The sequence below is a fragment of the Amia ocellicauda genome, chromosome 4 (genome assembly GCF_036373705.1).
Source record: "Amia ocellicauda isolate fAmiCal2 chromosome 4, fAmiCal2.hap1, whole genome shotgun sequence".
Classification (NCBI taxonomy): Eukaryota; Metazoa; Chordata; class Actinopteri; order Amiiformes; family Amiidae; genus Amia; species Amia ocellicauda.
Window position 1 is genome coordinate 18,671,691 of NC_089853.1, and position 22,145 is coordinate 18,693,835.

The 22,145-nt window shown below is 47.7% G+C and overlaps 1 protein-coding gene across 3 annotated transcripts in view; it reads right to left on the reverse strand.

The window, feature by feature from the left end:
- pias1b (protein inhibitor of activated STAT, 1b) overlaps positions 1-22,145 on the reverse strand; it is a 34,484-nt gene that overhangs the window by 8,056 nt on the left and 4,283 nt on the right. For 2 of the 3 annotated variants that reach the window (XM_066701215.1, XM_066701216.1), the window contains exons 2-7: positions 7,527-7,962; positions 2,669-2,753; positions 2,158-2,205; positions 1,807-1,897; positions 1,230-1,364; positions 562-667 (exon numbers count right to left, since the gene is read on the reverse strand). In XM_066701215.1, coding sequence (XP_066557312.1) covers positions 562-667; positions 1,230-1,364; positions 1,807-1,897; positions 2,158-2,205; positions 2,669-2,753; positions 7,527-7,962 — 901 coding nt within the window. Of the gene's footprint in view, positions 1-561; positions 668-1,229; positions 1,365-1,806; positions 1,898-2,157; positions 2,206-2,668; positions 2,754-7,526; positions 7,963-8,705; positions 8,814-22,145 lie in introns of those variants that run through there. The other variant, XM_066701217.1, reaches the window with a different exon arrangement.

Consider the following 22,145-nt stretch of genomic DNA (forward strand, 5'->3'; position numbering starts at 1 on the left):
CACACACACGCGCACACACAGCCTCTCTCCGTCTCGCACACACACGCGCACACACAGCCTCTCTCTCGGTCTCTCACGCACACACACACACACCCGCACACACAGCCTCTCTCTCTCAGTCTCTCGCACACACACACGCACACGCACACACAGCCTCTCTCCGGCTCACACACACACGCGCACACACAGCCTCTATCCGTCTCTCGCACACACACACGCGCCAAGCCTCTATCTGTCTCTCGCACACACACACGCGCACAGCCTCTATCTGACTCTCACACACACACACACGCGCGCACACACACACACACACACAACCTCTCTCTCTCCGTCTCTCACGCATACACACACGCACAGCTTCTAAGTGTCAAGAATAACATTTACATAATGTCTGAGCTGAGCCTGCACTTTGTGCTCTATCACTTCCTGGAGAAACCAGAGAACAGTGTAAATCCTGAGCAGCTAAAGAGATTTTACTCTTGCTGGCTGCTGCACCCCGACACCGCAACCCCCACCCCCCCCTTCACACACACACACACACACACACAAAACGTCACATACTGAGTGCTCTGGAGTGGTCTGGGTTCCTTATTCCTTTCGACCTTAGTCTCTGTAACAATACTGTGGAGGACTGCTGTTTTACAAGGTACACTGCCATCGAGTAACTCTGCAGAGAGGAAGAAAGAGGGAGAGAGAGAGAGAGAGAGGAGGAAAGAATTAGATTTCCAGAGTGTCCTGGATAACAACGCTCTCTGTGCACGATCTAGAGTGGCTGTGAGTGAAAGACAGTTTGTGAATCTCACTTTGTGACCCTCAGGCTTTTTATCTTGGCAGAGAACAGCACCGTGGGTCTTAGTCAGTCGAACGCACACGTCTCGCCGTCCCCAACAGCTACAGACGACTCTGCCTCGTCTTGCCCCAGGTGCGGTTTACATAGCGGTGTCTTCCCGAGGCTTTTGATGTGGTGGAAGGTGTAACAGAGAGACCTCACGGTACAGGTATTCCCAGCATTGCTCAGACATGTGTCTCAATATAAACAACAACATGTGCCAAAGGTGCATTCAATCACCCCTGCACTACACACAGCTGGATGAAGTAATAAGAAACATTATGTCACTTGTGTCTTAAAGATGGTGGGGGCCTGTTAAATGTCTGTTTCCTATAGCAAAATGGGAGGTTCATTTGAACACTTGAAGGAAGGTGTGGGAGACGACAGTAATAGACCTTACCCTTCCAATCTCCGCTGTCCACGACACCACGATGGTGTTGGGTACTGTTGTGGACAACCGCACCAGTGAGGTAATGTTGATGGGGCGGCTGGGTCGCTTTGGTTCTACACCGTTTTTGGTTGGAGGAAGATATCCCTGGGGGAAGGCATAGGAGAGCAGGGTCAGAAGTCACATCTCAATCACTAAACACTAGGACACACAGCTGACAGGCAAGGGCTGCGAAGTTCAGAGTGAGAGGGGTGTTCACAGCACAGGGGATCAATGGACACATGTTTTCTGACTGCCTTTCATTGAAAAACATTCTCATTACAGAATAATGTTCACCACAGTGGAACTACCAAAGTTGATTTTCAATTATTGAAAGAAAGAAAAATAGGAATCCTCACTTCTCTTTTCTTTCTTAAAAGTAAATAAATAACTGAGAACAGGTTCATTATGATTAAACCAGTGAGGTTGAGAGGGAAGAGACTGGTGTGCCACAGCTGACAGGGACAGGGCTCTCCCCCCGAGAGCAGCACCAGGCAGGACCCAGGGGTGGGGTGGGCAGGGCCAGGCAGGGCCCGAGTGTAGTACTCACAGGGAGGTTGCAGGGCTTCCCGTTCACTTTCACACACAAGTTGGGTGGGAAGTGGTCTTCCTGAGGACAGCTCGTTTCCGACAGACAAAACCTGGGAGAGAAAAAAAGTAATTTTGCAACATTTTCACAGCTCTTGAGTCTGAACAAGCGCAACAGGAGAACCGAAAAGGGCACAGCTGCTCGTGTGGGGATGCGCTGAGAGCGAAGTAAATACAGAGAGAAAATAACCAGGAGAAGCAGGGAAGCAGTGACAAGAGGAGCTTGGCATGTTCACACACTGAACGACTGCACTCAGAGCGGCATAGGGGCCCACAACAAACGACAAACAGACACACAACATCGATGACGTACCTCAGCTGAACTTGAACAGTAAAGTCACATTTGGTCCCAGAGATGTCCCTGTGGAAAGGAGTCAGAACAAGACAGATTAACGTGGCCCTACCACCCCTTTACACATGATTGTGATCATCTCAAAACCAATAAAGCATCCCAATAATGCTCCCCGCCCCGGCAGGGCAGCGCGGCATGGAATGCATGTAGCTGTGCACACTGCAGGCAATAATAATAAATAAACAGTGAGGCTATGTACCAACTTATGACAAGCACAGTTACAGACTTGCACTCCTACATGCTCAAGAATTAAATGGGATTTTTTGACAGCAGAAGTTTGTGAAAGTGTGGGACTTTTATTCTCCTCTGCCTCACTCAGAAGTTTTTTTTACTGTCGTCTGCTTTTTTGTTTGTCTCTGTACTACAGTGTATGAATTATACAGTGCCCTCCAGCTGGCCTGGCCACTGCTTGCACCCCACACTGTGCGATCGTCTCAGCAGTCCTGAGCACACAGGAGCCGGCAGTACTTACATTGAGCTGCTGATCTGTTGTACTTGCTGAGGTGTTAATGCAAAAGCAAAACACGTTTCCTGAAATCGCTGGCTGTTATCCGAAGCTGAAATTCAAAGAATGAATGAATGAATGAATGAATAAATAAATAAATAAAATAAAAAATAAAATAAATAGGAAAATCAATTAATAAAACAGACAATTCACTCACAGGTTAATGACAGTGAGGTACCAGTGCCAGCTGTGCATCTTCTTAGTAACAGTTACATACAAGATATTTTTCTGTGCAATTTTCAGTTGGGTCAATATCGGTTTTAGTCTGAGAGGGTCTTATTAAACAGTCTGTTTTGCTCCTAAATGTTTAGCACTTCACACATATGCTCATCTCAGAGATGCATGTGTTGTCAGTGCAAAAGGTGTTTGCAGAACAAGTCTGTGCGTGTCGTCAGTGAAACTCTGATCCACTGCACAGTCTGAGAGATTATCACAGCACTCTTAACTGCAAGATCAAAGGCGCTCTGTGTGAACAGATTTCTCATCAGCCAGTGAAGTCATGGCTCTTCTTCCTGAAGCAGTCACCTGACCTGGCTCACCGTGATCAGAATCGCAGTCTCGACCGCAATCGTGAATAACCCACAGCGAGACGCAGACATACAGCTCTGAAAAAAAATTATGAGACCACTTAACATTGATTTCTGAACTTGGAGTGGTCTCTTGATTTTTTCCAGAGCTGTACATTCACACCTGGGACAGCAGAGCAGCCACAGTGGGCATAACCAGATCAGATCAGTTCAGTTCAGTTCAGTTCAGTAATAGCACCCAATTCTGATGGTGCACTAAGGATGTGGTTGTAGCCAATTTGAATGTTTAAATTGACAAAAGTATAATTTCACATCATTATAAATTCATCCCAGATTTCTTCCTCACTCTCTCCCCCTCACTCTCTCGCGAAGTTGTCTACATTTAGCAGAGAGACTTCTCTTCCATAGTGTGAAACACTGGTCTCAAAATTCCTTAAGTGTTTTCAGCATTCCTGCAGGGTGACCTGCTGGGTGTGCTGTTCCTCTGGGTCCACCACCGCTCCATTACATCATCTGAGCAGCGGTTGAACTGGGCCGGGCCGGTGGGCTCCCATCTCTCTCCCCACAGCACGGCATTGCTGTGTTAGGGGAAGTCTGTGCAGAGGCTCTGAAGCAGGCCAGGCATACGTCTGGGCGTGCTGGGACATACTGCTGGGGCTGTGTGGTGGGGGCTGGGGGGGAAAAGCCTTCACACAGAGCTGGGCACTCCTCCATCTTGGAATCTCACAGGCCGCTGCAGCTGTGTGCACAAGCCCAGAGGTGTTTCTTAAGGGCCAGCTGCTATTCTCTGCATGGTCACTGACCTGGCCACCGTCTTGGAGCACACGGCATGTAGCACAGGGGCTTTGTAACACCTCTGAAAGTTGACAAAGCGAAATGACCGGCCAAAGACATGAGCACCCAGGCTCCTGGGTGGTAGTGGGCGCCATCACTGCCATGTGAAGCTGAAGTAGAGATGAGCATCTGGAAATAGACTGGGATTATGCAATCCTCAATCCCTTTAAACAGAGAGCCTTCCTGGGACACAGATCAGTGGCCTGTGAGCGTGCTGGCTGGCTCGCTGTGAGACCTCGAGATTGTGAGAATGTGGGGCACGTTTCCACTCCTGAGGGGAACCACCAGTGCGATCCAAGCCTGAGTGTGTGTGTGCCAACCACACTGTAATTTCCACGGCTACACTTGCTCTCTCGGATGGGTCTTTGTCGATTTCTGCCTTGGCAGGTTATTCCTCCACATGCCAACAGGGAAAACCTGGCAAGCCAGGCAGCTTACCTTCCCGATATGGAGAGACAAGTGAACACAAAGACACTGCAGAACACAAGGCAAGCAGCTGCCCTCACACAGTCATGAGCATGTTGGGGTGTGCGCTCAGAGGAGCCGAAATGAAATGTCCCAGGTACAATTAAATCGCCCCTACGGATTCTAAACACGCAATTAGCCGGAGCCGAGCTCACCCAGCGCAGCACTCTGTCCTCCCTCTCCAGCACGAGGGCTATATTTAGCCGCACACTGTCACCGTCTAGTTTCCTCCAGCGAATGGCTGCACAGCTAATCCGTAGGTGTGCAATCTCAGCTGGAGCTGGAAGACAATTAAGACCCCGGCCTCCTGCCCGGCATCCACACATCACTTCCCAGGAAACGTAGCCCTCGCCCTGCATATAACTGAGGCACGACGCACACCTGCTCCCTCTCGCCCTCTGTGACCTCCTCACCGCCACCCAATTACATGAATAAACTACATATTAAGCCTACTGTACTTAAACAGAAAAAGAGCCGCAGTAGCCAGGGGCACAGGGGAGCCGGGGAGCAGCCAATCGCAGCTGAAGCCAGCAAGCCACCTGATTCCCAGGGACTGCCAGGAGAGGCAAGGGGCAACAAATCACAGCTGGAACTTATAAATGGCAAGCCCCCCAAACACCCACACTGCCCAAAATCACACACTCCCCTAAGACAAATTTAGTTTCACAGATTACACCGCCTGCCCCGAGCCCCGAGGTGTTCGTCAGTAAAATTACCCTAACGATGGGATCGCTGGGCAGGCGGCTGTGCTGGGGCGCTGGCGGGGTGAGCAGCGTTGTCCTGGTTGCTGCGGCTGCCTTAATGTGCCCAGGCTGACACACTAGCCCCCTCCTTGTGCCCCTAGCTCGTTAAACTTATGAAACTTACATGAAAACAAAACAATTAAAAGTTATATAAAGAGTTGAATGCAAACCAATAAAAATTCCTCTGAGCAGCTCGGAGGGCTGTTGGAGGTGCTTTTACAGCCCTCAGTGTAAAAATACCACGAGTCACCTGCTCCCAGCCTCTGCGCTCATGGCCTCACCGCTGCGTATTACAACCCTGTTTATAAAGTGGGTCTGATCTGGGCCGCTGAGCCCTCGACACCTCCACAGCGGTTCCCAGACTGCAGAAGCGCACTCTCCTTGGCCGTGTGGGCGAGGCTGGAGAGCAGGCCAAGGCAGTGCCAGGAGCAGTGTGGTTCTGCACGTCGGTATCTCTTTGTTCTGCCATGTTTTAAAGCCAACATTCAAAATGCAGCTTCTGCTTTATATTTATTTATTTATAAGTAAAGTATTATTGAAAGTCTTTATCAAAAACCGAGTTAACCTCTCACCACAAGTGAATATCTTCAAGGAGATAGGGGAACAAGGTCAGCTGTACAGATTTGCATTGCAAATGACAAACAGACAGCGTACCTGAAACTTGCGCTCATTTCACTGTCAAATTAGGTGACAAAAACATAGGCTGGGCACCAACCACCAGCATGCGGTTTTGCTGAAGAAATAGAGCGACTGTTCTCTGCTGCCCCCCCAATGTTCCTTGCCAACATCGTAGCAGTAGCTTTGGCCAGGAGAAAAGAAGAATAGAAGAATCAGGAACTGGGTCCCGCCCACCAGATTAATATATGCGATCACACGATCTGGGTCTGCATGTTACGTCACGATGACACTCCTGCCCTGTGTCACCCCCGCCGAGTCCTTCATCAGCGCGAATGCCACACTAAGCAGCACATGGGCAGGCAACACGAGGGCTGTCCATCAGGCCAAGGCCATCTGTGTAGCTGCTCATGGAAACGCCTTTGAGCAAATCCTCAATGCGCCCCCTCACGAGAGCCGGGGAGTACCACACCCAGAGGCACACAAATAGCTTACACAAAGTGATGCAAAGTGTGTAACAGACCCTGAAACATTAGCTGGCAGGGATGGAATGGAGAAGAGGGGGACGGGGGTGGTGTCATTGCTGATGTTCCAGAATCCAGAGTGGTCCTCTCAGTGTCAGTCTTCCTACCACATGAAGCAGGCCAGGAGGTCTCCAATGCAATGGCGTTGTAGTTCACTGCCTGCAAATTGCAGCGGCTGCCCTCCCCACCTCACGTAGTGCGACACCAGCTCCAACAGTTGCCATGGCGCAGCTCAACATCCTATCCAACTCCCACGCGGAGGGACTATTAACTAAAGAGATTAACACAGTCAACAGGTTCCTGCCCTGCAGCCCACTGTCTGTTCGTCATTACAGTCCACCCCCCAACCCTCCCCCTGTCACTCTACTGCCCTGTTATCAAAAACAGCAAGCCTAACCCAAGACCCTCCCACAGGGTCAAATGTCTGTAGCAAGGGGCGCAATCACAATTAATCGGGGTCGTTAATTACTGTCACTGCCAATTACTGCTGAAGATTAAGAAGGTCATCTCCCACACGCGATGAGTAACGAGGCATCATTAATTTCTCTGTGGAAAGCCAATACTTCCTTGCGAGATTCTCCTCCCAGGCCTGATCTGAAGCACCATGTTGCTGAGCTGCCAAATGAAACACTGCGATTCACCACCGAGCCCTTCAGTCCATGGTGGGGTCCACAATGGGTGCATAGAGAGACCAGTGTCCTGGGCAAGGGTCAGGTCCAGCACCCTTCTCACACGGCAGCAGCTCAGAGCTGGACAGGCCAGGACCCAGAAGCCCTCAGTGTGCATGTCTGTGCACCTTCGGGAGTGAATTAGTCGGTGTGCAATTACAGGTTAAAGAGAGACAACTGATCGTACAGCTGTGTGAGACAGCGTGTTGGCATGTGTCCGTGTGTGTGTGCATGCATACATACAGCAATTGTTATCAATTATCAAATTATCCTAGCCACTCTACTTCTGGATATCTGCACAACTGCCTTCCTTGATCAATTTCTTCATTTACACAAGGAAGGCTCGGCTATATCCAAAACATGCACTGGTACTGGACTAGAGAGACACGGGGGGAAGAAAGAGAGAGAGACAGACAGAACAAGAGAGAGAGAGTGAGGTAGTCTCTTACCCAGGCTGGTGGGTTTGATCAGCTCGTCCAGCATGTCGTAGAAAGGCAGTTTCTGCAGCTTGACGTCGGGGTGCACAGGGTGCAGGGCAGAGGGTAGGTGTGGCAGGTCCAGCTCGTGCTTGGGCCCCAGCAGGGAGGCGGGCAGCAGGGGCGAGGTGGCAGCGTGGCCCTCGAAACCCAGCTGGGGCAGGCCGGAGGGCAGCGGTGCAGTGGTGGAGTGCACGCTGGGCAGGGCCAGCTCCGCCGGCGTCACCATTTTGGTGGGGAACCTGCGCCTGTACAGTTCTTTGATTTTCATTTGCACAGCGGGGCTGCAGCCGGCCTTCAGGAGGTGCAGTGCTTTTGTTAAGAGTTCGTGCTTGCGTCCGTGCTTGTTCCGCCCTGCGTATCCCAGTAGTACTTGGAGCTCCGAAACACGAAGGCTCATAACCATTTGCTGTAAAATCACAGGTTGGGGGAGAGAGTGGGAAAATAATTAGCTTTCAAAATATAAACATTTAATTAATTTTATTATTTTTTACACAAGGATAATAACAAAGCTTAAGCAGTGGTTCTCAACGCTGGTTCTGGATGATCCCCCCCAACAGTTTGTGTTCAAATGGCTCAATTACTTAATTGAACAATTGAAGTAATAATTTCATAAAGAGCCTTTTAATTATTTTAAACAGTAGGGGTTTTAAGAAAGTATAAAATAAGGAACCTATTATCTTATTAAGGAACTAACTTTTTATCAGTTATACAATTTCACATGTAAGAAAATTACTTCAGTTAAGGGTTCAATTAAGTAATTGAGAGGTCGTTGGAACAAAAATTAGCAGGGGTCCTCCAGGGCCAGGGTTGAGAACCATTGATCTAAAGGCAGTTATGGCTCTGGTCGGGACGGCTCAAAAAGCCGGATCGTGCTAGAACACAATATTTACGGGGATGTCAAATATCTAGAAAATTCCAGAAAAGGGAAAGTGAGCATCTCAGCAGTAACTGAGACATGCAGAGCTCAGGAGGCTATTCCCAAGCAGGGCCCCGAGACAGAGACTGCGAGAGACTTGCTCTCTGGGAGGACAGGTGACGGGCAGTCCTCTCTACAGTGCTGTTCTGGGTGATCTACAGAAGAGCACATTTGTTTTCCATTTTTAAATAGTTATTATTATTCATATTTATGCATCTAGAGCACAAGCTGACCTGTAGCCCATTATCATCCCACTCAGACAGGAAGTGGGAACAATCAGGGGGCTGCCTGGTCTGCAGCCGACAGCTCCTCAGTGTCGCCTCATTACAGACAGGGCAAAAAGGGAGAAAATTATTAATCCCCATACAAAAAAAAAATACTGAAAAAATCCCTTTATCCGTAACTGAAGAACACAGTTTATGTAGTACTCAGCAAGGATACACAACCACAGAAAGATAGGGCCAGTTACAATGAATAGTAATATTAATAATAATAACAACAACAATAGAAAGGTATGCAAGCTGGTTTAATATTCATATAAAACAGCTCCTTTTCTGTCTGCGTTCAAGAAACAAAATACAGCAGATACGGTGAATCCGTAAATGCAGTGTGAGCAATTGCATGCGGTGTGCGTTTCGCAGCAGACCCCCTGTGCTGCTCTCCTGCACGCAGCTGAAGCAGTGTCCGTTCTCATGCAGATGCCTGGGAACGGCCCGGCCCGCATCACACACAGAAATAAATATCCCCCGTTCCCCAGGGGCCAGTACACTTCCCTTGCCGAGCACAGCCCTGCTCGCCCTGTCTACCCCTCCCCCTCCCTGGCCCCCTCAACTGCCCACTTCACACATCTGTGCTGCAGTGATTGGGGTTTCTCTGAGCTCCATTTAAGAAGGCAGCCCACAACAACCCCTTCCCCCCTTCTTCTTCCCCCTCCTCCTATTCTGCCTCCTCTGCCTCCTCCCTCCCTCCAGCAGGCCATACAAACAGCATCCCTGCCAGCGTAATGGCCTACTCAATGAAATATGCATGCGTTGGGGGAGTCAGGCACAGCTAAACAAGGCAGCAAACAGACCACAAACTCTCCGGCGCAGCATGGATGTGCGCGATGCTCCCGATGGCGAAGGAACCAAACAAAAACACCAGTTCTGCTGCCAAGCACAGAGGAAGACCGGCACAGCCTTCTTCCTCTTCACCACAGCAGGCCGCAACACCACCGGCCTGGTGTCTGAAACGCACACACTCAGCCTGTCCAGCTGAGAGATGCCACAGTTCACATACACCAATAATTAACCAGTCCCATTTCCTCACCTGGTCATTTTTGGGGTTGGCATTATCCCCCATTCTCACCCCAACCCTACCCACTAAGTTCTGAAGGATCGAGGCAGTTTCAGTCCATCACTGCACTTACCAAAGGGAGACCAGTGATCTATTTCTCATTACTGCAGAAAGGGTGCGCAGGGCCACGCTCCATAAAAATAAGTTGATAATAACTTCTGCTTTGGAAGATGATGATAAGTCTTTCAGAAACACACTAGAATGAAACAAAACAAACAAAAAATCCACCAATGCCAACAACACCAAAACACCTTCTCTCTCTTGGATGCAGCGACACCGTGGTGGTTTCTGTGGATCACTGTGCAGCCCGGGCATCTGAGTGCGTAAATTCTTTGGATAGCTGAAAGCAGAGTGTAGCTCAGTCCTCAGCCATGCCTGGCCTTCCTCTCTCTCAGCAACAGGCCTGTCTGCAGCATAAGACAAGTGGCAGCTCCCTGTGGGCCTTCTCCAGCCCCCTGTCCCACACCCCCACACTGAAACACAGACCTGGAAGTGAGAGGTGTGAGGCAGCAGGGAGGGAGGGAGGGGGCGGTCAGACAGGCTGGGTGGGGGTGGGGGGCGTTCAGGCCTTTCACAGCTGGCCCAGTGTACCATCCCCCGCTCCCCTCTCTCTGTGCTGTATCCTTCCCCCTCTCAAACACAGAGCAGACTCTGCCTAACAGCTCGCGGGCAGGTGGGAGCAGCAAATTATAGACTAGCAAAGACGCCTCAGGGACCATCTCCAAAAATACGTCACTCTGCCTGCATCTGACACACCTCTGCGTAAAGAGCGACAGCATGGCCGGTCGCACCATCAGAGCAACCCTGGCATCACAGCACGACAAAGCATGTGGTAAAGACAACTGCGCTTCACAGGGAACATACGGCATCATCCAGTGAAAGGTAATGGTGAGTGCTGGCCCTTGCCTGCTGCAGCCTGAATCAATATGCAGTAAGATTTGCTTTAGGGATTTTCTTTTTCTTTTTCCCATTCTTTCATTTTCCAGTGTTCCAAAGAGAACAGGTACTCCAGGTCAGAGTTATTGAAAGTGGTGTCTCAGAGAAAGCACAGAAGCAGGCAGTGTGGGGGTTAATGACTCTCCAGCACCTCAGGCCCTGGGGAATGGCAGGAGGCCCACAGTTTCAGAAGGGGGTTACAAAGTCAGTTCACACCCAAGCAGCGATCCACAACAAATCACTCCACGGATAACACCCGGCTGCACGATGCATATCAAACTCGGCCTGCAGGGCGACCTTAGGCGAACATCCAGGCTGGTCGGGTCAGAGGGCCAAAGGCTCTCGACATTCATATTTTACTCATAAAATGGTTTGTTCTGCTGTATCCAAAACAGACGAGATGGTTCAGAACAGAACACAAACCGCGTCCTTATTCAGTTACCCACAATGCAGTACATCATAGCCCACAGTCACTCACTCCTAATGAATAACTAGTATACCACAGGTTAGATTAGTACAGCTGATGAACTGCTACAATACCATATTTTTGATTATTTTTAATGACCATTATGGTGCACGAAATAACAAGCCAATCTCCATACTTAATTACAGCAGCAGCAGCATACAACAACTACAGATAATTCCTTAAATCAAAAACTACAATGCAATATACCTCACCCCAGATGACAAGTTTGCCAAGAACATCACACACAAACACACACAATACAGGCAAGCAGGGAGGGAGAGAAGGAGGTGTGAATATAAATGAGTTCACGCTTAATTTGCTGCACATAGTAGGGACCCTACACCCCAGAGACACCTGTGACCACCTTCAGGCAGGAATGAGTTTGATTTGCTGTTGCCCAGACATTCAACCGTAGCACTTCCTGCTTCCCTGTCTAAACAGGCAGCCCACTGCAGGCACTGGAGGAATGTCAGTTGCATTCCCCCCACCCCCCCCGAGGATACAAGCCAGTATTCATTCATTTTCTCTATTTATTTTTTCTTTCTGGTTTCTTTGTCAACGTGTCAAAATCAACATAGCAGCTGTGAACAGCAGATTATCTCGCAGTGATTACTGTAAAACACACACCAACCCCCCACCAGAAAAATCCCAAAATAGGAGGGCCATCGATGAATAAACTGCAAGTCTGCACCACCACTGCCATCATCATAGCTGCTGCTCCTTTTCTTCTGCAGAGGAGCCAGCGACGGCCCAGCCCCCCTGTGCAACCCTACAACCCTACTATGAGCGGCACTGACTGCCTATTTTCCGAGCCTTTGGGAAAAATGTGCCGAGAGCCCGTAGCCTGGTGAGCACAGGAAGAGGACAGGCCAGGCCACTGCAACATGGAACTGGAGATTAGAGGCGGCTGTGTGGAGTGCAAGGTCAGGGTGAGTCCAGCCTGGGAACCCAAGCCCTGAGAGATTGGGGTGGGGGAGAGGGCATGGGACAGTGTTTTGCAGAGAGGGGAGCCAAGGATACCGGTAGGTACGTCCCCAAATGCACACAGCTTACTAACCCCCACCCGAGGCACTGGACAACACGCTGTCCCTTTAAGCCTGGGCTGAACCCGCTCACGCACAGCTGACCAGCACCATCGGGTTATTTATTTTTCTCGTAACTTAAGATTCAGCATTTCAAAAGGCCTGTGGTAACGGCTGCACCACCCACATTTGCTTTCCATTAAGCAAGCCTTTCTGGGGAGTAAGAAAGGGAGGAGGTGGCGAGGCTGAGCTGGGAGCCGGCTGAGCTTCCAAAACAAATGAAATTCACAACAGTTGCAGTGAAAACACAATACACTGCAGACATGTGCACTCCCCAGAGAGACAACTTGTGTTTCTCTCAGTCTGCCAGCAAAAGGAGGAGGAGGAGGAGGGCAGGACACTGTCAATGCTTCCCACACAAAAGGCTGTGCAGCATGCACTGTATTTCTGGCCTGCAGAGCCCCAGTACCCCACACTGCTGGCACCCACACCTTCCCCCGAAAAAGGACAGTGGGCCTGTGGAAATGCAAAATAATAACAAGCTGTACACATGGCTCGGATATGCTGTGTTGCCGAGGCTGCAACAGGAAACTTATTTATATGTGCACACATGTATTATCACCCTCATTCGGGCAGCCTTATTATTATTATTATTATTATTATTATTATTATTATTATTATTATTATTATTATTATTATTATTATTATTGCATTATATGCAATAATGGAAAGGACTGGCAGGAAATGTACAGGCCTGCAGTTTCCATCAACTTCACTCAAAGAGCAAGTCTCATTTTCCTCTGGTCCAGTCTGCGTGTGAGTTGGCCTACCCAACAGCACCCCACACTGCTTGCGCTCTCAGTCACGGCAGGGCGCAATTAAGTGTCACAACCCACAAAGCCATCATGCAGTCCACAGGCACCATGTCCACTGCAGCCCGGAATTCAGAGTAGAGACATCTGTATGCCATACTGCCCTGCGATACAGCACAGACCCTCTCACCTGGACGGACAGATGAACACATACACTAATGCAGAACCCGACACAAGCACACACAAAAAAATAAATGTTTTATCACTGACCAATATAAAAGATACACATTTTTTCAGATAATAAATTATATTTAAAACAAAAAACAAAACAAAAAAACACCTCCTTGTGCCTCCAGCACATTTTTACAAAACAACCAAACTAATCCAAGATCGCTGACCGCTGCTGCTGCCAGTCTCATCCGGCCCTCCTCTCCGAGCTCATCACCCCTCGGAGGGCTGCAGCACTGAGGCATTAAAACCATAAATACATGAGCAAATAAATAAACTGCCAAAAAAGCACTCCCCTGGCCTGCAATTACATGTCAAGTCTGGTTGTGAGGAAAAGCCCATTCCCACACAGATCTTGCACTACCCTACACAAGAGCAAGACACGCTCAGTCTAAATGTGCCCTATATGAAGGCTCCAGAGAAGAGACTGGTCTGGGGAGGTGCAACACACCACGAGTATCCATCAGATCCAATCAGAGCGGACCCCAGGAGCCGGAGCCCGGAGCCCAGTCAGGCCGAGGTCCAACAATGGCCAAAATGAGAGCTGAGCGGAGAGAGGCTGGTATTCCTGCTTGGCATTATTCCTCACAGGCAAGAAAAAGAAAATTCAGAAAGGCTGCTGTGACTTTAAAGGAAGAGATCTGAATACAGTTCAAACCGGAATAAAAGATGGTAAGTGATGTTAATGAAGTAAAACAGCAAGAAAAGCTGGGCCTTCCACAGGATCAAAGCAGTCAGAGTATGTGTATGTATGTGTGTGTGTGTGTGTGTGTGTGTGTGTGTGTGTGTGTGTGCGCGCGCGCATGTGTTGCACAGCCCCGCCAACGCGTCTTTAAACCATTTTATCTGTCACAGGAATCTCTGTAAAACACGAGTGCTGCATCTGCCCATCAGCTCCAATTTCACTGCAGAATGGGAAATCCATGTCTGCCACACTTTACATTTTCCACAGACGCATGTGCCAGTCGTTAGCGTTGTGTACACTGGGACTCCACATCATCAAAACAATTAAACTGCTCAGATCCTTAACTGCAGATCAGCAGGCAGAGGCGGGGGGAGGGGTGCGCTCAACGGCACAGCGGCAGGAGTTCGGCCGAGGAATGCACAGATGAAGACGGTGGCTTTGAAGCAAATTAGTCGAAAATAAAAAATGAAATAAAAATTAATTTCACTAGCATTTCATTTTCACACACAGGGAAACACAGTATATATATATACCCAAGGTTACATCTGAGGTTAAAGAAAACAAAATCAAACACAGCTCAAAAATATAATCATAGTTTCTTTAAAATGCAAAAATACCGTAAACATTTGGCCGTTTTGCTGTGCCGGTCCAGAATCACTGAGAATCTGTGCTGCAGCTGTTCAGTGTGGAGTCTTGCAATCACAACTGCACCTCTGTCATACACATAGTAAAGCGAGACTGTGTGTGTGTGTGTGTGTGTGTGTCTGTGTGTGTGACCTAACAAATTCTCGCCTCCGTGAGACCTGAGCTACTCGTCTGTAAGACAGAAGGAGGACCATTTGCAGAGCTGTGTTACTAATCATTATGTCAAAAACACAAGATCAAACTGATGAGAAAAGAAAGAGATGAAAGTGGTCCGCCAGCCACGCCGACCTCAGCTCTACACAGGGAGAGCGCAGTACCTGTGCCCTGGGTAATCCTCAGGCTCACAGCAGCAGAAGGCTACTCTGCCTTCTTTGTGCCAGCAGCACTCCCTGCCCCACAACACCTTGGTGAGCTGGCTGGCTGTCCAGCTCCAAATCAATAGGAACTCAGAGCTCTCTATCAACTAATCTGCAATGACAGGGCCTACACAGGGCCCCCACCCAAGGATACAGGAATCCCACTGTCAGCGAGAGTGGCATCCGTTACCACAGAGCTATGACCTTGTGGATGACAGCGAATCCCAGCCGGATCCCCCCTGACCTCAGCAGCACACAGGTCAGACACAGCTTGCCCCCTCTGTCGAGCCTCTGCTTTCTGGTGGGCATGAAACAGAGGATCACAAGAATAGGGGGGGCAGGGGTAGGGAATCCAATCCCGGGTGCTTTTTTCAAACCCGGGATTGTTGTTTTTTTAGATCGGGATTAAAAAGGGTTTCCGAACCTACACACAAATTATGTTGCTGCAATGTTGTAGCAACGCCGTGTATTAGTTAGGTCATTTTCAAATGTAGTAATAATTATAACGCAACCAATACAAAATATGAAAACAACTAATAGCCTATTGTTTTCTAAAATATGTTCACGTTTTCATTTATGCATCATGTCATGGATCGCATTGAATGGTAAACAGATTGTTGTACTACTACGTAGCCTACTTAGAGCATTGAATATTTACACCCAGAGATGAGACAAACACATTATTAGACTAACTATAATGTAGGCTATATACTACACTAATATATTGAGCTGTAGCTCAAATTGCTGAAAAAGTTAATGCTGCTTCTGATAGAAAGGTGTCAGAACACACAGTTTTTTTAGGTTTTGTTCATTATCCGTTTCTTAACACAGCAATTAAGAAAAAAAGAACGAAGAAAGCTAAAGTCATCAATTGTCTCTTTTAGACCAGTGCGTATATCAAAGTCAAAGTTAATTGCAGGTTCAGCCCCCATCCCCCTGTGCTTTCAAAGAGGAACAATTCTGTTTTGATGCAGTTCTTCACATTTGATGATGCTGATGCTGCTGCTGCTGCTGCGTCGCTCACGCAGCTCATTAACTTTAGCTGCTCCTTTAAAGTTGGAGTCCGCGAGACCTCGGCAGTGCACTTCTTCTGCTGATCGGCTGAACTTGGGCTAGAATCTGCGGGTGGTTGTACTTCAGATTCACATTTTGAACAGATGATGAGCCTCTGTATTAATTTGTTCACATTTTCTTTTATAAATAGCTTACAGCACGGAGTCCAATAATTTTGTGCATTTTTCATTAACCACAGTCCCGTGATCCCATTTTCAATTCCGGTATTTCGGGACTAGAAAATTGTCCGAGATCCCGGGATTTGGGACCGCGGAATTTGATTCCCTAGGTGGGGGGGTAGGACATGGAGAGGAGGACGTACACGCACACGCTCACTATGAGCACCTAGCATCACTCTGCATCTCCACCCAGCAACACCCTGTGCTGCTATCAGCACTGCAACACACACTGCACAACAAAACAAAGACTGGGCAGAGAGCGATGAACAGTCTATCAAACACACATGTATGTACACTCTCACTCTCTCCTCAAACGCACACAGAAACCTGGACACCAGCACGTCATCAGACCCTCATTAGCCCAGCCACTGCTTTGCTGCTCTGTGATGGGAGGGGGGGGGCAAGTGAGAGAAAGGGGGGGTCCCTTTTCATAGGCATTACTGGATGTTGATCCTGCCTGTACTCCCCGACAGTCCCAGAACCAAGCACATGAATCCGACAGCAAACCAGCCTCATCTGAATACGTCTGTTACAGCAATGGGTGTTAAACGGGTACATCTGTATTTATTTCTAATTACTTTAATTTTTTTGGCTTCCTGCTAGCTGCATGGTCTGTTTCCACCTAGTGGATTAGTACTGAGGACAGATGAAAGTTTAAGACTTATTTTAAAGATGAAGGTAAAACAATAGATACAATTATACAATAAAAACACAAGTATTCCATGAAAGTCTGAATTTAACCTAGAAAACCACAACAAATTGGGAACCCTCCCTGATGACAATACTGCCACACTCTACATCCGAATAAAAGCAGGATTAGATCAAATTTAAACACTGCCAAGAAAAACGCCTCCTGTCAGGACAAGGTACATAAATTAGGCAGTAAAATTAAATTAACATCCAGGGAAATTAATGAGGCATTTGAGAGGATGTCAGAGACACTCCAGTGTGAAATGAAATTGAACAAACAGAAAAATAAGGCCATGTGCCACAGTGGCTGTGTGTTCTCCCTGCTCTCACCCAGGCCTGGCCTCAGGATTACACACGCGACAGGACAGAGGGTTCAAATTGAACAGACTCACAGACACAGTCCTGTGCCAGTCCATGGGATTTAAACGGTTTGTGTAACAGATGCAATTACAATATGTTATATTCTTTAATGTTTTTGTAGTTCCTTGTTTTAATAATCTGAGAAGTACAATGGTATGGTCACTCAACTGGAATAAAATAAATCGTAATACAAATTATAAAGAGTGTTAAATTTTTTGAAGGTAAATAAGGCCTTGTGGTTCTGGAGAGGTCAAAGGGTAGGGAGGGGCTCACCTGCGCAGGAGCAATTTACTCAGGGCTGCTCTTTTAGATCACACACACACAACAGAATAGCAACGCAGAGTACGCAATACGAAGGTTACTTTTGCACAGCCCCTGCCAGCTTCCCAGTGTGCCCTCGATGCTCAACACACACTGAAAAATAAGGACTTAATTACCTATATTCATGAATAGTGCAGTTTAAAATTAAGGGTGAGAGCATACACTTACAACTACTGCTTGTTGCCTGGTGCTGCTGCTGCAGAGGGAATGCCCGAGCTGACTGGTACTACCCCACTGCGCCATACTCCAAATCATCACCATAAAACTAAATTCCAAATATCCAAATTATAATAATATCAAGATCAGTTTTGCACTTTGTTCTATTTATAGAATCCCCCCTGGTGGCAAACAAAGTGCGTTCCTGTGAGTTCACAGTGTTACTATAGGGACGGCACAGCACTGCACACTATACAACAGGACGCCCGGCCGCAATTGATAGGGGGTCGACCAGAACATGGGCTCTGGCAGGCCGAGACTCATAGCCCCTTTCACAGACCAGTCCAAAACCCAAAAGAAAGAGACCGGCAATATTAAATTAAATTCTGTTTTAATGTAGTATTGAGCCCTTAGCAACGACTGTAGCAAGTTGCTACAGAGCCCTTCACACAGTAAAAAACAGAACATAAAAAGACAGAGAAAAGCATTAAGCATGGAAAAAAGAAAAACAACTCCTCTGGGATAACAGAGATTGATATAGGAGGTATAGGAGGGTCCGTGGCTTAAGGCCTAGGCCCAATTGTTGCCTACCTTGCTAGCAGTGTAACCAATACAGACAGCTTTAACAACACAAGGAGGGTGTGCTCTACAGAGGGAAAATGAAAGTGTGCAGCCCTGAGAGACAGGAATTCCCCCTGTGACACCAGAACAGGGCCTACCAGTCAGCTGCCACACAGAGACGGACTTCCTGGTGCACAAACACTTACACCGCTGTACAAGCCTGTTCAAACTCCAAAACTGCTCATTACTGAACACTCGTGATATTGATTATTAAAGAAATGTAAACTTGGATACCGAACTGCAGGACACTGAGCAGCTCCTGATCAACAAGTAAGCAAGAAACACACCATGAGACACCTACGGGTATAGAGATACGACAGCCCTCCACATGACGACAGCAGCGATGAACTCAAAGACTCATTGTTTTATTTTAGAGTCTGCTATTGCATTCTTTTTAAACCGGCAAGCCAGTGATGTCTACCAGCCCCAAGATCCCCCTTCCCGGCCTCAACAGTGGGAATGGACACAGATCTTTAAATTAATCTGTGCTCAACAAATACCCTCTCCCTGTGACTCACATTCAAATTCAAAAACTGCTTTATTGGCATGACAGGAGTAATCCAGTGTTGCCAAAGAATTTAAGCAACATCAATGTTGTATATTCATACAATATTAATAAGAAAACATCAATACATATAATCTCATATAATCCCTGCACCCCTCTTAATACAGACAATATAACACCCACTTTTTAATAGTCTCTCACTCTCTCTCTCTCTCTCTCTCTCTGTGATCGGATTTCGGTGTTGGTTTCCCACCAATGACACGGCAGACTTAGCAGGCAGCAGTGCATGGTGCCATTTCCCCCGACCCCAGATCACGGCACTCTGCCTGAACTTCATAGCTGTGTCAGCCCGGCACTGCCCAGCTCAGAGCAGTAGACTGCAGCCTCCCCGAGAAGAGAAATGGGGCGGAGTGGGGACGACAACTATGATGTCAGAGGCAGGATGGAGCTGGGAGGGGGGGGCAGTTTTTGCTGACAAGCTCAAATTCACTGGTACCCTCCTTTATTGACTTTTTTTTTTTTTTTTTTAATAACATGAACCAGCTGTGAAAAGCTTCACAGTGCCCCAGCTGGCCTTTGCAAGATGTGTAGTGTTAAAGAGAAACTTCTCTCGCTGTGTGTGAGGTGCTGCGGTGGCAGAGCGGATGGCCTACGGTGACGTGGTGTGCTGTGGACTGGAGTGGGCCGTCTAACCTTGACCACAGGGCTGCAGGTGGACAGTGCATCTGTCCCTGCGTCAGTCTCCGAGGGCTGTCCTACACACTGGCCGCTCGATGCAACAGGGCATGGGGAACGCAACCCACTGCCCAGTGGAGGGTCAATAGACACTGATAATATACGGTCATCACTCACAGCAACATCACATCAGACTCAAGGTAGCCACAGGTGAGCCACACTGGGGTTAAAAATAATAAAAATAAAAATGGTGTGCATTAATAATCCCCCCCCACCCCCCACCACGGTTCCTTAGAAGAACCATCCTAATGAGGCACTCTTGCAGGGGCTGGCCTCCCCATTTCTACACTTCACAAAAAAGGAACTGAGAAGCAGAACAGCAAATCAAACTCAATCATATATACGCCCACACCCACACTCTCACACATACATAAAAATCCAGCCCCTGGAAGCCTAGACAGAGGGCCAAGACTCTGGGCATGACATATTAAACCAGCTAATCTCCTTCTCTTCCTTGTTAGTTAATGAACCCACACCCAATCAAGTGCCACTGTCAGTCCCCCCCCTCCAAAAAAGTCCTGATGGAAGGTGGAAAATAATGGTGATCAAGCTCTGCCTGGCCCCCCTCCTCCCTCCCTCCATCCCTCTCACAGTGTCTGCTTCACATCTCCTGAAGCTCTTGTCAGAGCTTCACTTTGTGGGGTTGTGGGGGGGGTGGGAGTGATACTCCAGCAGGACAGAAGGTCACAGAAATACAGCATGCCTTATCTGCTCAGCCCACCCAGGACTGATAAGAACACATCTTTGCAACCTCCTGGCCGCTCAAACACTTCAGCCTGCGGCCCTGTAGTGTGCGTTCTTTTACTTAGCTGGACCTGCAGAAACAACAGCAGCAAACAACAATACAAACCTTTTTTTGGCTTCTAATAGAACGCTGCAGAGACAGCCTGATCAGGCCACAGCCACAGGCTACAATTACTGACAATGGACTCTGGGAGATTCACAGGCCTCTGAAATGAACGTCTGTGAGAGCGCAGGGGTAATGTGTTATTTAAAGATTAACCCAGTCTCCATCTACGGCAATTACCAGAGTCACAGACACTTAATCACACAGGAGACAAACACCGTCCCTGAATGTTATTCTGCCCCATTCAAGGGTGCCGATGTTTACAGGGGTGGCATTAAAACAGCTTTGAGGAAGACTAAATTTAAACAGTAGAAGAGCAACACACAAGGTTATTAGGGACTCTTAAGTCGAATTCTAGCCCGGACCACAATGTAGGCCTAACCCTAATTTGACTGCATAGCTTAATTGTAATGCAAACACTTGCTAAATTACGTAAAATAACACTATAACAATATCTAAACAAACCTGACTGTTACTGTAAGATAGTTCCCATTTTTAACAGTATCCAAAATTAAAACTCAGCTTGTGATTTTTGTTTGTTTGTTTGTTTTTAATTAAGTACAGTGTGGAGTCCATATTACACTCACATTTTTAACATACAAAAAATGTTAAGTAAAATAGTTTAAAATACAGTAATATTAAAGGTTGGGAAGATACAAAACCTGTAGACCAGTGGGAGGGGCAGGAATGGTTTATACTATTACACAGTGACACATTTTTTCTTTGTTTTGATTGCAAAACAACACAAAAGAACCTCAAGACTGCAGATGTAATTCGCTTGCTTCAGCTTCATCCTACAGCTCCCCCGGACAAAACAGAAAAACACATCTGTCCCACCTTCTGCACAGAGATCCTGTTGAAAGTGGTGCTGTGTAATACACTCACTAAGGCGGGGGGACTATAAGGAGTTTACAGAGCAAAAAAACATCAACATCAGCTGAGTTTACATGTTCAGTTTCCTGCTGGGTTCTTCAGCAGGTCATCCCCAAAAATGCAATCAAGCAAAACACTAAATAAGGAAATTACTAATAAATAAATTAAGGCTGAATAAAAACCTGAAAACAAGAGGCTGTGTGGAAGCTTTCCATTCTCTACCACCAAGCAAAAGCAGGTCCTTTCATTGCTTCCCACACACATTCATCAATACAACCTCCTGCAGCCGCTCCTCAGCCCTCAGTGATAATCACCACACAGCCTGTGTCTCTCCAGCCCATCTCAAAATACACAATCCCCAGTGATCGAAGGAGGCTGTTACACAGCTCGAGCACAGAGACACAGATAAACACCACAGCAACTGCCGCTTCAGTCAGCAGCCAGAGGAGAGCGAACAACATGCAGGTTGTGGCTAAATGGACGAGCAGTGAACACACACAAACACACACACACCTCCAAGTCAAATACTCCTGCAGTAGGCCAACATCTCAATTAAAAGCCAGTTTGGTGCAGATAACAATGGGAAGCCAGTGCTTTCCCTTACAGTGAAAGATCTGTTGTGAAAGCACTTTCTTGGCCGTTCCCGCAGTATAACAATGAGGGGGTTGGTTTTATGGGGGAAGAAGCTGACAGTGTTTGGAGCTTGTTAAAGTGTGTGCTGATATACAAACACACACACACATCTGTATTATAATACAGCTCTGAGGGCAAGACTGTAGATAAGTGGCTGACTGCAAAACAAGAGAGATGGTCTGTGAAACCCACGTCAAGTAAGTACCTGGAATCAA